The sequence below is a fragment of the Lepisosteus oculatus genome, chromosome 18, assembly GCF_040954835.1.
Source record: "Lepisosteus oculatus isolate fLepOcu1 chromosome 18, fLepOcu1.hap2, whole genome shotgun sequence".
Taxonomy (NCBI): Eukaryota; Metazoa; Chordata; class Actinopteri; order Semionotiformes; family Lepisosteidae; genus Lepisosteus; species Lepisosteus oculatus.
Window position 1 is genome coordinate 10,602,341 of NC_090713.1, and position 17,574 is coordinate 10,619,914.

Here is a 17,574-nt window from a genome sequence, read left to right on the forward strand (position 1 = left end):
TCAAACTTGCGGAACAACCCTGCAACGCACACACGCGGATACTAATACACGAGAATACATTTATTAATACATAAAATGTGCATTTAAACATAACAGATCTTATCGTGAGGGTTAGGAGAATAGAAAACGTAGATATTTGATCACGAAGTGTTACAAATACCAAGAGACACATACATTCAGTATACCACTCATTTATACCATTTCGTTAAAGAGCTTTGATCACAACTTCTACACTAGATACTTAAAAGCAAGTACATCACTCATAGAAATTAAATTGACATCAACTGGGGTTCAGGTAACAATTGAATTCTCGAGCTGTAATTCAAAATGTTGAATACTCATCCAAATTATGTGGATTCAGATTTCCCACGGACACAAAGGAATAGCAACAGGCTGTTGCTGTGTCCAATCAGCATCCTCTGGCCCGGTGCCATGCAGTCCTGGTGCGGCTGGAGGTGTGGGAGAAGGAGGGAGACGTTCCAGCGGAGACATGCTGGCAATGACTCTCTGAAGACCGGCTAGTTAGTCCCGGCTGAACGAACAGAGTTCGAGCACATGAAAAGTGACTGTGGGTCCGAGCAAGTCACACTCTTTAGACGGGAAGAAGACCGCTTTGTTCCCAATGTACTGTAGCGCTAGTCCTGAATACTGAGATTCAGCTGTCGACAGATCCGACAGTAGTTCACTCGTAGAACAAGCGAGCATCCACAGTGGGTTACCGGCGGTTCACGAGGCTTGCTGCTGGGCTAACCTCGAGTGGATCCTTTGGTTACGTGTGGGCGACCTCCGGTCTCGAATCTTAGAACGGAGTAAAGTCCTGGCACTCGGACACACTGGCCATCACGTGATTGTCTGAGATGAGTCTGAGAGTGTCCTGGAGGGGCACCTTCTGGGCCCTGTGCTGCCTCTTTTATCTGGAGGAACTAGGGTCGTTTATTGGTTGAAAGTTCCGCGGGCATTTGAGGCAACCGTGGGGTTACCCTGCCCTACCAGTTGCTGATTGGCTTATCAAAGTGGAGGATGAGTAACTATACTCTCTGACCTTAGGGTTGTAAACCTTGGGATGAGACTCTCCCTTAGAATCTCCCAGACAGAAAGGCGCCAGAGATGACCATTCATTGGGGTGGCTGGAGAATCTCAGCCTTGGGTGTTGTTCCTTATCAGGAAACTCTATCACACAGAAAAACACCTTAAATCTGAGCCACATGGAATGGCCTCTCTGTGTCCAGCACCACTAAGATGAGGGAGAGAGGAACTGGCAAGGGAGCAGCAAACGTAATTCCTGTATTATTAATAAGCCTTGCTGCTACAGGAGGTTAATGGAAAGTCTGTGTCTGTGCTGTTCACAGGGTGAAGCTGGACAGACCGGGGTCACCAATGTCCAGTGGTGTGTCCATGGAGAGTGACCAGTCAATGGATCCACCAATACAGTTCACTGATGGAACCTTCATTCCTCAGCCCAGGTGGGATCACTGTTGTCCATTGTGTGCATCATGAGATGATCAATAAAAATACTGCTGAATATTTTTATTTATATACTATTTTTCCAAAGCCAAGGATGCTTGACATATGTGGGTGATGCTGATTACCTGGTGTCTTTCAGGAAAAACACAGACTGAGATCCTTGGATTAATTAGCTACTAACTACCAAGCTGACCAGGTGGTCCCAATCATTCCTTTAATGATTGTAGTTTAGCTTGTAATGTGGACACTACTTGCATCTTTTGGATTTTCTGATTTTCACATTCTGGATGTGATGAATTTCTGCCTGCTTTTACAAGGTTAATAATTTAAGTGGACCAGAGAAGGATTAATAGGTAATTGAATTTACAGGATAATGTGACTGTGTGAAGGACCAAAAGGGAGATGAGAAGATTTATCAGTTAGACCGACATCACCAGCTACAGTACACGATCAATATGTGACTTCATCTGAGCAGCTCTGACTCTCCAGTAGAAAAGTGACTCCAGGCTCTCTGAGCTGCTCCAGTCTGGAAACCAGCAGAAACACCCTGGAGTTCAGGCTCAGGTTCACACACTGGGACTGTGTGCTGCCCCCTGCAGGCTCTTTCCTTCAAGCCATGAAGAGGGAAAGGGGCTGTGAGCCTGGATGTGAAGTAGAACAGCCTCAAAACCAGCATATCCACTTCTAGACATTACATTGACATTAACAGGGACACTCTGAGCAAGCGTCTGAAAGAACACACTTGGTCTGTGCTGGACAGACAGGGGTCACCAATGCCCAGTGGTGTGTCCATGAAGAATGACCAGTCAATGGATCCACCAATACAGTTCGCCTTTATTCCTCACCCCAGGTGGGATCACAGTTGTCCATTGAGTGTATCTCTCAACTGGTCATGAGACACAATTGTTTGACCTGGATCATTTCTCCATTTCTTATTTCCTTTGCTCTGTGAAACATTTAAAAATAATGAAGAATTGACAGATAAAAAGTACTGAAAAAATAAAATTATATTTTCTTACAACTAAGGGATGAAACAGTGAGTATGCAGTGTTGTTATGACCACGGACACACACAGCTCTGGAGGAAGAGTGAGCTGTAATTGACCACAATAGTGAGGAGCAGTAGAATATAGAACCTTGATTCTCATAACATTTCTCTGCCTTTGAAGTTATCTGCACACCATGTGTGACAGAGGAAGAGGGCTGCAGAACCATCTCCCAGCTATATGTCCATGACTTTTTTTCCTCTTCCTGTCTTGAAGTCTGCAAGGATCCTTTTTTTCTCTTGTCCTGAATTCTTGTGCTTGTATTTTGTTTGTGTAAGGAGCTGTACAGAGAGATTCTGCGTGAATTTTGTGACTCTCGGTCTTTGAGTTCAAGGCACAATATGAATATTTTGGTCGTTCACAGGTCTGTTGGGCATGGAGATGTTTTCTGTGACTTCTGCCTTAAGAAGATGGTCAGGGCTGTGAAATACTGTTATGTCTGCCCAGCCTCCTACTGTGAAATACACATCCGACAGCACTACACAGTCCCAGCTCTGCAGAAACACAGACTGGTGGACATCAGTGGAGACCAGGACCTCAAACTGTGCCAGAAGCACAGAAAAGCTCTGGAAATGTTCTGTAATACTGACCAAACTCATCTGCAGCCTGTGTTCAGTGCAGGAACACAGGGGACATGACACCGTCTTTATGTCAGACCAGGGACTGACACAGGTAAGAGGCTTCGGTCACTCATCTGCTATATAAAATCAGACCTGTGCTGAATATTGACACTATTTTCACCAGCTCATTTTACTGTTAAACTCTAAACACTGAGTGACTCTGTGTGTCCCTGTGCTCTCTTCCAAAAGACAGAGATAAAGAACTGTAGTGACTAGTGAGACAGAATTAATACACATTCATCACTGAGGGCAGTTGGGTGTCTGTGTGTTGTTTTATTTCACATGTACAGTGTAAAATATTAGTGACCACAACCCACTATCTCAGTGCGGATACACCAAGGAATGGTCTCTCATTCCTACTGTAGAGTTGTTGTCACTATGGATGCCATCATTGTGTTAGTATGAAAGCTTCATACCTCTTGATTCCTTTAAAATCTGCCAATTCTACCTATTTCTGAGTCTCACCCTTCTCTCTGTACTTTATGCTCAGGATGTGAGGAGAGATGTGATACGAGGATTCCAGGATACTGACCAAACAGGTTAGTGTGAAAGAGAGTGTGTTAGTGTGTGTCTATTTGTGGTATGCGGGTATGTGAGCGAGTGTGCATCTGTGTGTAGAAGAACAGACAGGTCAGTGTGTGCAAACGAGCGTTTTCTGACAACTGCCAGGTATCAGATATAGTAATTTAAAGTTTCATACACCGATTTTAAATATACTGTATAGTATATGCAGTTTATTTATTGATATACCGCCTGTCACAATTGACCCACTGAGCAAATGGGAGGATGGACCCTGTGTGGTACCTCAGGTGGTCAGGAGACTAGAAGATAGCTTCCAGAGTAAATGAGGACTAGGCAAGAGACATGGGTCAATGGTAAGTTCCATGGGTCATATTGTGAAGAGTAATAAGAAGGCTTCCAATCCAAGAGAGGGCTAGGCATGGGACATGGTCAAAGGTGAGCTCCATGGTTTGTAACAAGAAAAGCAAGGTGAGGGTTTAGAAACTAAGGCAAGGTAGGCGCTCATGAGAACAACCAATACCAGGCAAAGAGTAAAGGGTTTTGGAGGGTTTAAGTATTGTGAGAGGAAGAAGGTGCACTGATCGATGGAGTGTCTCAGTTGGCTGATTGGCAGGAGCGGTGTCATTTGGCAGAAGTGCTCAGGGCTGGAGTGTAATTAGCGCGAGTGGGCTTCCATGTGAGAATGTGGTGGGATGAGGGCATGACACTACCAAAACATTTACAAGAAACCAAAATTAGTAATTGAATATATTTGTGAAGAGATCTGCTGTTATATGAATCATTGATTGTTCTCCTCCCAACAATTATTATTAAAGAGTAAATAATTATTAAAGAGTAAATAATTTAAAGTAAGTTAAAATACACTAATAATATACTAATGTTTTATTATCTTACGTGTAGGTTACATCCTTCTCATATGTCAGTATCATGGTTAAATCAAGTTCATTTCTCAAAGACAAGTAAATATGCACTTACCATCATGTACTATTCTACCTTTGTATTTGATATAGTTCAACTCATTAGAATTATAATGTGATTAAAGAAGTATTATACACAAAGATCAAGGAACTGATCTGATGATGTGCTGATGACAGAGCTGAGCAGAGTTATCACTGTGGCTTCTTCAACTGCTTGTTCTGTGCAAAGAACCTACAAGTAAGACAATACATCAAAAATGTATTAGTTGGATACTACCTTAGGAAGCAGAAAATCACTTGGCTAGGATGTCATCAGGTATTATAATGATATTAACCTGCAGAGTCCTCATTGTTTCATCATCCAAATTGGCTGGTTAGCGATGTCAGATCTATTGTCTTGGGTCTCGTTCTCTTTGTAAAGGCAAGAGAAAGATTATTAGAAATCTTTAATAACACTTACAATGTTACAATGAGGTAGAGAAAAAATAGTGAATAAAAAAAGTTTTAAAATCCTATAAGTAGAATAATAAAATTCAAAATCTAGCATACACTTAAAAACAAACTACTATATATATATATTAAAACATTATCTTTAATTGAATTTATAAATAATAATTACATATAGGCAGTTACTAAAATAGACAATTACAGTAAAAAACAGAACAGAATAATCAATGGCTAAAACAATCATAACCCCCAAATTGTAAAGATATGCGAGAAACAAACCCAAGTTGGTTTGTTTATAATAAGAGGCATCTCAATTCTTTGTTCTCCGGCACAATTTTGGTGAAAAGTAATAAATCAGGCACGCTAGAATGAACAAATATTTTTGAAAAATGAAAATAACTACAACATAAAACAGATTTCCTCAGATGGTAGTTGAATATTGGAGATCCTGCACACATTATCCCCTAACTTGATCTTGACTGGATCTTTGGTTACACATCTGAACCTGTATCATTGAATTTAACCATTTTAACCTTCATTCCGTCCATAACTGTATGCCTTCTTTAACCTTTTTGTACTTTTCGGGTAGTTAGGAAGAGAATATGATCTCATCTTGGTCATTTCCGGCCACTCCATCTTCTTGTTTACTGGCAGGCGACAATGAAACGACAGAGGCTGCTTCATCTGTGACAGCCTTCTCCTGTTCCACATATCTCTAGGAGTCACTTTCTCCCAGATAGCTGACTTCCAAATGTGGAGCTTTTAATCTTCCACTACTAGCTGTCTTAACCAGAGACTGAGTTTACCCTGAAATTCAACTTACTCAAATCTGAGCAGGTATTTCTCTCAGACAGCCCAGTTCTCTCTCATCCTCATTAGATCAGGGTGTCTGTAGCCTTTCTCAATCTTCTGTGGGGCTGCAGCTAGAACCGGCCCCCTTCCGGGGTTTGATCCTTCACTAGGTCTCATTGCAAGAGCCTGAGTCTCACTGTTAAACCTGACACTGAGGATGTTAACAACTGTTATACAGTACCTGACAGAGAGATCTGACTCCCCTGAGCCGACAATCAAGAGTCAGAGTCTCTCTATGAGACTCTGTTTCTCTCTGCTACAGCAGGCAGCAAGATTCTGACTTCCTTGAACAGTCAAGGATTATTCAGTCTCTGAAAACTTACATCAAGAAGTCTTGCTTCACACAGGTGATTCTAATTCCCTAATAGCCTCATAAGGATTTAATACATATTCTCCCTATGGAAGCTATGGAATATTGATTTAAATATGGAAGCTAACTAGTGTACCAAGAGAAAACCTACAGTATATGGACATTAAGAGATCACATAGACTCCACAGAGAATGCCCAGTCCAGAATCCAACCTACAATCCAATCCAAGAGCTGTGAGGCAGCAGCGCTGTCTGCTGCAACACGGTGTCACTGTGCAGGTTCAATAAGACCTAATCAAGTCAATAAAGCCTGTAAATGCAATCAATAATGTAACAACAGGGTTAGCTAGAAAAGCAGAGCAAGAGTCACATAAGATACAAAGAAATTGAAGTGGACAGACAGTATTAACTGTGTTAAAAGCATATTGACATGTTCATAGGTTTACTAAAGGAGGGCAAGTTCATAAAGGAGGGCAAGTAGTGAATATCATAAAAAGCACAAGAGGAAGCATGATTTTACTAACAGCATAATTTTATTTTTAAAGAAAATTAAACAAACTTAATAAAATGAATAACAAAGGAAATTTACAATACAGTAATTAATATTTATTATATATATAATATAATTATATTGTTATTGATTTCTTTAGATACGTGATTCCATATTATATTCCTTATTAATCAAATTCTAAAAGTATGCTTGTTTACTCCGGTATCGAGCGTATTCGTAGAAAAGCTTAAAATTATCACTTTTGTCACAGAGTACTGTATACTGTATAAACGTCCAGTTCAGTAACATGGTCAGAGCAAGGAGCACCTAAAAACGTTTCCGAAATAACCACATGTAAGACTTTGATGCTTAAAATGTTTAGGGAGAAATGGAATACTGGTGTGTATCTTTTCTTTAAAGTACCGGGGGCAGCCATATACAGTTTACATAATATGTTTATGTTCCTAAATTAATGTCGTTTATGACAGATGCATTATGCTCCTATTCTTTTTATACTTAGCTACTAAAATTTCCCTTTAGCTGTAAAATTCCATGTAAATGTTCAATGCTAAGCAGATTAAAATGTGAACAGTAAAGAGATTAAAATATTAAATCTTTTCACTACCGACCAATGCACCACAAGTGCCCCTGTCAGTCATTTTGGCCAGCCAATCACGTACCGCAGTACGGTGCGGTGGCTTGTGAGTAGTTGCGTGCGGTACGGGTTTGTACAGCGAACTTTGAATGGCTGCATCTGTACTTGCGGGGGTATGGAAGGTTGCCACCCCTGTGTACATGCTTTGTGGACTTGGAGACAGCTTATGACTCTCTACCCTGGGGTATTCTGTTGGAGGTGCTGTGAGAGTATGTGATGCTGGAGCTGCATCTGTGTGTCATCTTGTCCCTGTATTTACAGAGTGAGAGTTGTGTCTGCATTGTAGGTGTTAACACAGGCATGTTAAGGTGTGTGTTGGACACACCAGGGTTGCATCTTGTCTGCTCTCCTGTTTGTCATCTTTATGGACAGAATATCAAGGAGCAACTGAGGTTTGGAAAGTATCTGTTTTGGGAACCTGAGGGTAGTGTCTCTATTGTTTGTGGATGATGTTGTCCTCTTTGCCTCATCTGATTATGATCTGGAGAGGTTCACAGCTGTGAGTGTGAGGTGGTCAGGATTAGGGTCAGCACCTCCAAATCTGAGGTCATGGTTCTCTCTCAGAAAAGAGTGGCTTGCTCTGTCCTTGCGGCCCAACTGGAAGAGTTTAAGTACCTCGGGATCTTGTTCACTAGTGATTGACCAACAGATTGGTGCAGCAGCTGCAGTAATGCAGATAAAATACTGAACCATGGTGATGAAGCAGGAGCTGAGATTTCAGATCAAGCTTTCAGGTCTCTGGTCAATCTTCCCTGTCCTCACCTATGGTCACAAGGTTGGTAGTGACTTTGGGTAGTGACTGAAAGAATGTAGGTACAAGCGGCAGAAATGAAGTTTGTCCTTATGGTTGGTGGGCTTACTCTCCATGAGGAGCTCAGTGGACTGGGAAGATCTGGTGTGGAGTTGCTGCTCCCTGGATTGAGAGGAGACACTTCAGGTGGCGCAGGCATCTGGTGAGGATGCCTTCCTGGCATCTTCTGCTGGAGGTCTATCAAACACAGCCCACTGGGAAGGGAACCTGGGGCAGACCCAGGACACACAGGAGGGATTATACCTCCCACCTGGCCTAGAGGCGCCTATTGCATTCTCTAACAACAGAGAGAGATATTGGATCCTGTGCAGAGAAAAGAGGATGAAAAAGTAAGGCCAGGAGCATAATCCAGAGGACGTAGTAATGTAGAGAACTGAATTCCAACAAGTACTTCAGGTAGGTGGTTGCGTCAGCATGTGTAGGCTGCAAAGGAACAAGTAATAGGTTTATTCCTTGCTGAAAAGAGAAGAAAGAAAACACAACGTTTCAGCCATGGAGCCTTCTTCAGGTGTGAATGGCTCCATGGAAGGCTCCAAGGCTCCACACCTGAAAAAGGCTCCACAGCCGAAACATTGTGTATTCTTTCTTCTCTTTTCAGCATGCAATAAACCTATTACTTGTTCCCGAATTCCAACAAGCCAGGTATCCAAAAGAGCCAAGTGTAAAAGCCAAAGATTAAATCATTAAACCGTAGTCAAAAGGCCAGGCACATTTCAAGAAGCCAGGTATGGGAAATCTAAAAAGCCAAGAGTAACAAAACCAGAGATGAAATCCGTAAACAGTAGTCAAAAGGAAAAAGCAGCTCAAACAGGGCAGTTTGTGTTCGGCCAGGGTGTCCTAAAATAGGGAAGTGCCATGGGGTGTGGTGATAGGACAAGTAAGCTGGTTGGTTAGGTGCTTCAGCGGCGTCTATGCCTTGTTAAAGGGACAGAGTGTGATACATGGGATGTAAGAGCGCCTGAGGATCCCTCCAGGGGACCGGAGGCTGTTATTGGCGAAAGAGAAGTCTGGTCCACTCTGCTCAGCCACTTACCACCGTGATCCTCACCAGGAGTAAGCAGCTGGAAAATGATGATGTTGATGAATTTTATTACTTCAAAACATGTAGTTCAAATTGATAATGAACCTTTTTTGTAGGTAAGACCACAATTGTTTTCCATATGTCTGTTCATCTGATTAGTGATATAATCATACAACTCAATCCAGTAAGTGTATAGAATTGAATTTCTGAAGTAGGTACTGTAACACATCCTGTTGCGCTATACTCTACCGAAGATCACGCTGGGGATTTCTTTAGTGAATCAGTAGCCTGGACTGTGCCTTATGATTCCTGAACGTGGACTGCACTGTGTTCTACTGAGGATAACATTTAGAAGTTCTGCAGTTAATGATCCTCAATGCCGCATTGATACTGTACCTACAGTATCTGAGTGAGATTGTACCCTGTTGTACTCTAAATGCAGTCATGAAGAGGGCATTTGGTCCATCTTGCATATTTTGTGGTTTTAGATGCTGAGTGAAATTAAAATTTCATTCAATTATTTTTTTTAAAACATCTTGGGTATCAAGTGACTTGGAAACTTGTTCCATATACACACCACTCCTTGTATGGAGCAATGTTTCTCATACTCAATACTAACATTGAATTTATTTTCAATTTCATGAGCCCAGTGCTGGAGTACTACAGCTGCTAGTGCTGATTTCCCAGTCTGGGGCTCCAAAGCCATTTACAAAAACCTAGTAAACTGTCTGCCATGAGAGATTTATTAAATTATTGGGAAGCAAATTGCCTGACAGACATACAGTAAGTGTGAAAACACCATCAGTCCTGCTGCTCCAATATACATTTTATTCTGTACTCTATCATGGTCTGGATTTGATGATTCTTTATCCCTGTCACTGTTTTATAGATGAAGCCCTGACAAGAGTCCAAGACAAATTGAAGTCCAATCTGAAGAGGAGGTTTGAATGCATATTTGAAGGAGTTGCTGAACCAGGGAAGACAACAGTCTTCAATGACATTTACACAGAACTTTATATAACCGAGGGAACTAGTGGAAGTGTCAATGTTCAACATGAAGTGTGGCAGATTGCAGCATTATCCAAGAAAAATGCCTCTCAAGAAACATCAATCAAGTGCAACGACATTTTTAAACTCTTAAGTGGCCCAAAAAAAGCCATCCGAACTGTACTGACAAAGGGGATTGCTGGCATTGGAAAAACGGTCAGTGTGCAGAAGTTTATTCTGGACTGGGCAGAAGGAAAGGAAAACCAAGATGTTCACTTCGTTTTTTTTCTTCCCTTTTGAGAGCTAAATTTGATAAATGATGATGAATATAGTCTCATTGGACTTTTCCAGCACTTCTATCCTGAAATGAAAGAAATTGGTAATATTGACTTAGGTGATAAAAATGTTTTACTCATCTTTGATGGTCTAGAAGAAAGTCAGCTTCCCTTAGATTTTCAGAACAATAAAATCTGGCGTGACGTAACACAGACAATGTCACTGGATGTGCTGCTGACAAACCTCATCAGAGGAGATCTATGTTCTTCTGCTCATGTCTGGATAACATCCCGGCCAGCAGCAGCTGGACTGATCCCTGCCGAGTGTGTTGATCGAGTGACCGAGGTACGAGGTTTTAACGATCAGCAGAAAGAGGATTATATTAGGAAGAGATTAACTGATGAGAGCCTGGCAGGCTCTATTATCACACATATCAAGTCATCAAGGAGTCTCTACATCATGTGTCACATCCCACTCTTCTGCTGGGTTTCAGCAACTGTCCTGGAGCAAATAATTGGAAAACAAGGCTGTGAGGTCCCGAAAACTGTGACGGAAATGTACACACAATTCCTGATAATCCAGACTATCAAGGGACAGAAATACCTCAAGAGAAGTGAGGGATGTATACCAACACTATTAGAGTCAGATAAAGACGTCATTTTTAAGCTGGGGCACCTGGCTTTTCAACACCTGGAAAAAAACAGTTTTGTATTTTGTAAAGAAGACTTGAGAGATTGTGGCCTTGATGTCACCCAAGCATCTTTGTACTCTGGTTTGTGTACTGAAATATTTAAAGAGGATTCAGGACTGTTTAAAGAGAAATTTTATTCCTTTATACATTTGAGTATGCAGGAGTACTTTGCTGCTCTATATGTGTATCTGCAGTACTCAAATAATAAAATCAATCTTCTATCTCAAAGCAGAAAAGAAATCCAAAAAAGGAAAGGTGAAGAAATGCATGTGTTTGACCTGCACAGAATTGCATTGGACAAAGCTGTAAATAGCAAGAATGGGCACCTCGACCTTTTCGTGCGCTTCCTTGTTGGCCTTTCACAAGATTGCAATCAGAAGCTCTTAAGCTTCCTCTTCACACAATCAAAAAGCATCCAACAGAGCCAAAAGAAAACAATCAACTATATTAAAGAATTGATTAGGAAGGGCCCCTCTCCAGAGAGAAGCATTAATCTCTTTCACTGTTGAAATGAACTGAAAGACACCTCCCTAATGGAGGAAGTCAAACAGTTTCTTAGATCAGGAAGTCTTTCAGGAAGATGCCTCTCACCTGAACAGCTGTCAGCACTGGCGTTTGTGTTGATGATGGCAGAAGAGCCGTTGGATGTGTTTGACATGAAGACATACACAACATCCATGGACGGCTGTTTGAGGCTACTGCCACTCATCAAGTATTGTAGACAAGCTCTGTAAGTGATGCGACAAGAATGTCATTTTCGGCAAGAAATTCATTTTCTTAAAGTATGATTATAATCATCCACCTTTTGAAATGTTTTCTTTTAAACTGTGACAAAACTGAAGTCATGCCTCTGAGCACCTCCAATCAGCTATCTAAAGCCAATGTAGTAACCCTATATGTCAGTTGAAGATACTTGATTCAGGCTTCCTATCATCTCAGTATTTTTCTGATTTATTATCTTCCTACTCCCCCACTTTGTAATCTGATTATGGTATCCTGACTACCCCTCCGGTTTGCTCACACTGTATAGATGACAAGGCCTTCTCCTGCTGCACCACAGAGCCCTGGAATTCTATCCCCATGAGTATAAGAGAGTCACCTTCAATGAGAGCATTAAAATTCAGACTCATAAACTTCATCTTAGAAGAAGTATTTTCAGGGAATGCAAGTAATTATGAAAATACCCTGATTGCACTTCTTCAAACATTAAAAGCTACAGTACATACAGTACCTCTCATTGACTTTGAAAAAAGAGAGAATTATTGCATAAAGATAAATATCTTATGTAGTTGACATGTTTAAGTGTAAAATAGAGGAGCTTTTCAACTTTCCATGTCATATTGTAAAAGCCATAAACTACAGTATAATCTTGAACTATACAGATTTCTTTAGGGATGTGTTATAGAGCAGCCAGAGTTGAAGTGTCAGAAGTAGGTTAAGATGCAACGGGATGGCCTCAGGACACTCCAGATACTTGGAGAAAATGCATAATATTAATATGCAGGGGGCTATTAGGGAATTAGCAACACCTATCGGTACAATAGAGTACAATGAGTACAGTCTTAGTTTTGGGTTAGACCCACACTGTCAGGGTAAGTGAGAAACATACACTAATCTCACGGGGAGACTCCTGAGACACTGAAAGACCAGAACCCAAAAGGGGTTCAGCAACAGCCCCAGAGGGGAATGGGGCACTAAGAGTCTTGCAGTGAGGCTCCTGTCTGTCTTGGTCTAGACCTGTGTAATATAATAAATGCAATCTTGCAGTGAGATTGCAAATAAACAGTGTTGTGGTAAGACTCTAAGTTCACACAGTCTGATTTATAGAGCTTTGTAGTAAGTTCAGGAAATCATGCAGCGAGGCTGCTGGTTATTTTACGAGTCTCAAGGGGGAGAACTCATGTAACAAAGTTTACAGTTCAGGTTAGAAGTCTCATGTTGAAACTGTTAGGTTGTAAGGTAACAGAGAGAAGGGGAAAGCTTTCAATAACACAATTTCTTGTGTCAGCTCACTGTTTAGAATCAAGGCAGTTATGAGAGCATACTGACCAAAATGGAAACAAACAAATTGATGATGTTTCCACTGATTGTATTTGTAGGTAAAGAACATTAAAAATGGAGGTATCAGATGGGACAAATTTATGATGTCCTCTATTGTATCTGAATCCTAAATCAGGGGCCCATCTTAACTTCATTTCTAAGAAAATGACTCGCAGGAGTTAAGTTGTACCAAGGTTATGGAATTGCTGTATGTGCTTTTGACATTAAATTGTCCTTACCCTCCATTTCACCTTTCTTCCATTCCAAAAAAGCAAGAGGTTTTCCTTTGAAAGCAGGATTTTAGGCCTTGAAGTGAGGAATATGTGAGGTTTTTATTACTTCATTTGATAACATTTCTCTTATAACACATATTGTATGTATGAGGAGCCATACTTGAGACTGAAAACACTTTTTGCAGTTTCTTGGCAATTTGCCTCATCTATACTGTTCTCCTCCCTGAACCTTAGAACCTCAAAAACTCATTGAAGCTGTCAATCTCCTAGACATCATATCTGATTCATAGCTCTTTGACATAGCAGTTATCTTGTAACTGTCAGTTTGTTACCTTTTCTTCACAGAGTCTGAGACCATTAGAATACTGTATTGAGAATTTCCCTAAAGTTAATAACAAATACATTAAAAGTGCAAATAAATTCATATTATTACTTTATATTAATATATTAACACTTAATACTAAAATATTGATCATTATTTTATAATTTATTTCTCTGTACAGGCTGGACCACTGTAATCTCACTGGCGAATGCTGTAAAGCTCTGATCTCAGCTGTTCAGTCAAACCCCTCACATCTGAGAGTGCTGGACCTGAGATCCAATTACTCAGCAGGCAAAGAAGTGAAGTTACTTTGTTCTGTGCTTAGGAATCCAGCCTGTAAAATGGAGACACTGAGGTGAGAACTGCAGGAGTTTAGGAGAAGAGGTGACCTTGAAAGACATGCTACTATAGAGCTATGTGAACTTCAATTAATCTCATTGCTAAATCATTTAATGGATTTCAGCATCAGTTTCCTCAAAGTGATTGTGTACTAATTATATTTGTTTATCTGACTTTTTTCAAATGATCAGAACATCAGGCAGTTGGCATAAGTTCTCAGAATGATCTCCGCTTATCCAGTGCTGTTGTGTTCCAATTATGTTAATGCAACCTGTTAACATCATGTAAACTTTAGTCACAAAGTAGCAATTAAGATATAAAAGCAGGTCTTTATAGTGAAAATAGACATGCTTTTTTCAAACAAATGACTAACAGTAGGTCTTCTCCCATTTGTAGTCTTTTTTATTTTGTGAATAAAGTTAACAGCTTCAAACTAAAATAAAATATTAGATTTATAGTAGCAGACTTGGAATGAAGATGGACTGTTAAAACATCTTATAAATTCATAATATAATCCAAGATAAGAAAGTTAGATTGATTTCTGTATTTGTAATACTGTTTTACACCCTGGGTGAATTACAAAAATGAAACACCAGAGTCCAATCAGAATGTTGTCTTTCTGTGTATTCAAAGATGGGATAGCGATGAACCCCCTTCTTCTTATTTCTGTAGACTGTCCGGCTGTCAGATAACAGAGTGTGGCTGTGAAGCTCTTGCCTCAGCTCTCCAGTCGAGACCCTCAAGCCTGACAGAACTGGACCTGAGTCACAATTGCCTAGGGGACACAGGAGTGAAAAAGCTGTTTGCGTTGCTGGAGACTCCAAGCTGTAAACTAGAGAAACTGAAGTAAGTAGAGAGTTCAGGAGAGTAAGACATCAGTCATAAAGAATGTAGCTGTTCTTATAACTCCTGTCTCATACATCTGTGCCCTTGTTTTCTATAATGTAATCAAAACATACATATACAGATGCGGCCACTCAGAAAACGTAATATATCTTCCAAATGCCTCAAAAATAACACTATGCGGTAGTTATGTAATTCACTGGCCAAAGACAATCGAAAGGTGGCACTTGTGGTGCATTGGATGTTAGTTAAAAGATTACTTTATTTCATATCACTACTGTGCATGTTTGAATCCTCTTAATGTGGAAGAATTATAGAATGGAATTATACAACTAAAGGGACCTTTTAGTAGCTGAAAATAAAAACAGAAGTATAACATAATGTATACCTAATGCACCTAATTTAATGCAAATTTCAGCAACATTATTAATAAACTTAATAATGTTAACTTGTTAATGTTAATGTTAAATAATTAAACTTAAAATTAATATTCCCTATCAAGTGGTATTAAATTAGTATGACAACTTTTTTATGACAATAATGGAAAGTGTTCTTATTATGTATTCTTAGAAACTAATAAAACTTTATAGCTTTTTATGAAGTATATAAACTTTATATACAGTTGTTAGAACAAGAATGTCAAAACTTCCAAAATAACCTCCATAAGTTACAGAGTTAAAGACTATGATGCATAAAATGTTTGTGAAGAAGGTGGATTACTGTTTTGTACTTTGTTTTTTTATATTTAGCTACCTCTACCATCTTCTGTAGGTACATTAGGTATATATTCCATATAAGAACATACTGTATGGCTTTAAAGCACTACAGTGCAAGATGTGTGAAGCATATTTTCATAATTGAAATGTAAAGTTAAATTGTTTCCTGATTACTTGTTGCTGAAATCTGCATTCAAACAAAATATAGACTAAGTAGGTAGCTGTATCAGCATGTGTAGGCTGCAAAGGAACAAGTAAAGGTTTATACCATGAAAAGAGAAGAAAAGAAACACGTTTTTGGTCTTCGGGTTCTTCTTCTTCACATCCGAAGAAGGATCCACAGCCGAAACATAGTGTTTCTTTTCTTTTCTTTTCAGCATTGTATAAATCTTAACTTGTTCCTTTGCAAAATATAGATTATTTCGAAGCAGATGCAAACCTGAAAGAAGGCCACCGCGTTCACAACAAGCTATTTTTTATATATCCAACTGAGTAACTTGTTTTTTGTAAAATAGCCCTACTTTCTTTTTTAATTAATTTAATATTTAACACTGTGCTGTAATACACAGTTTAAAATAAAGAAGTCTAAACACTATACAACTTAAATTGTATAACTGGAAAAAGATTATCCCCAGCATTGGCTGGAATTCATTCAATTCATTCATTCTGCCTGCCCAAATGCTTCTACACACCAGCTTAAGCTTTCATTGCTCCACCTGGTGGTACAAAGTAGTGCAGTGTGACGACTGAATATTTTTTAAAATGTGCAACACCCCACAGCACTCGTGCTGCAATGTTCTGCATTATCCTCTGTGCATTCTGAATGGCTGGATCTGTATAAATATATACATCTGTACAATACTAGGCATTATCCACAAAGATTCCTCCACAGAATCCAAATCTCTCTACTTCAGTATTAACTGAAATCACTTACAAAACTAGTATTTTATCCTATCCTATCAGCTACTGACAGTAAATATGAAGGATAAAATTCCGTGACCATCACTAAAAGAGGGGAGTAGCCTCCAAATGATGGAATGTTACCCACAGGCAGCGAGAACTGAATGTTTACACTAATGCCCCAATACTGACTTTGAGTCTTTGTCTGCTGCACTGTGCAGAGACTATGCCCACACCCGTACACTTCTGCTTTTTTGATTAACCTGCGATATCTGCTGTACTGACCTGATAGAAGCAACAGCCAGGAGATGGTAGAATGAATTCGAGAGCAGGGTCTGCTGAAAACAGGCAGGGCAGGCAAGTGAAAGGAAAACTGACACAATCCTGAGACACAGTCAGACAAGCATGGGTCAAGCCAAGAGAAAGTGAGAAAAGCACAAAGGTGAATCCATAGGAGAGTCAAATAACAGTCAAATTCGAGAGTTAATTTTCCCCCTTTTCTCTTTTTTTTGCGGGCGGAACACACATTCCACAACATCAACCAATCAATTAAATCACAGGTGCCCAGCCTTTTTTAATGTAAGATCTACTTTTTCGTTCGCCAGTCCAGCACTATCTAACACTATGAATTTGAAGCTCTGATATGGGAAAAACATACTGTAGGCACATCAGTACAATAGTGATACCCATCACTAAAATGACAGCAAATTAAAGCAAGTGGCTCATGCTTCAGTGAACAAGTAATGTTCCCCATTTTAGAAAAAAGAATATCTAAGCTTCGTCGAGAACACTTGTAATTTTTATTTACGTGTTGACACTGCTGATCATGTCAATTACATTTTTATTTTGTCCCTGCAGCTTGATATTCAGCTCATTCAGCAGTTTAGTCAAGTCTGTGAGGAATGCTAAATCCAGAAGCCATTGGTCATCCTCTAATTGGTCATATTCACCATGTTTAAACGACTTGAGAAACTCTTTGATTTCAGGCAACAGCTCTCTGAACCTCGGCAAAAATTTTAGTTTTTGAAATCTCCAAACAGTAAATCGGCAGCAAAGCTTCTTTTATGACCTTTC

At 39.8% G+C, this 17,574-nt stretch overlaps 1 protein-coding gene and 1 pseudogene across 1 annotated transcript; both read left to right on the plus strand.

The window, feature by feature from the left end:
• Positions 1–1,352: 1,352 nt before the first annotated feature.
• LOC138223974 (E3 ubiquitin-protein ligase TRIM47-like) lies at positions 1,353–10,467 on the plus strand (annotated as a pseudogene).
• A 1,157-nt stretch (positions 10,468–11,624) lies between these two features.
• Positions 11,625–14,891, plus strand: LOC138223975 (ribonuclease inhibitor-like). The gene is made up of 3 exons (XM_069180171.1): positions 11,625–11,837; positions 13,884–14,057; positions 14,714–14,891. Exons 1-3 carry the CDS (start codon positions 11,641–11,643, stop codon positions 14,889–14,891), a joined length of 549 nt encoding a protein of 182 aa, XP_069036272.1. The 5' UTR covers positions 11,625–11,640.
• The last annotated feature ends 2,683 nt before the right edge of the window (positions 14,892–17,574 follow it).

Coding starts and splice junctions, on each gene's coding strand:
- LOC138223975 (XM_069180171.1), top strand. CDS start 11,641: ATGGAGGAAGTCAAACAGTTTCTTAGATCAGGAAGTCTTTCAGGAAGA. Junction 11,838..13,883: donor AAGTATTGTAGACAAGCTCT/GTAAGTGATGCG, acceptor TTCTCTGTACAG/GCTGGACCACTGTAATCTCA. Junction 14,058..14,713: donor TGTAAAATGGAGACACTGAG/GTGAGAACTGCA, acceptor TTATTTCTGTAG/ACTGTCCGGCTGTCAGATAA.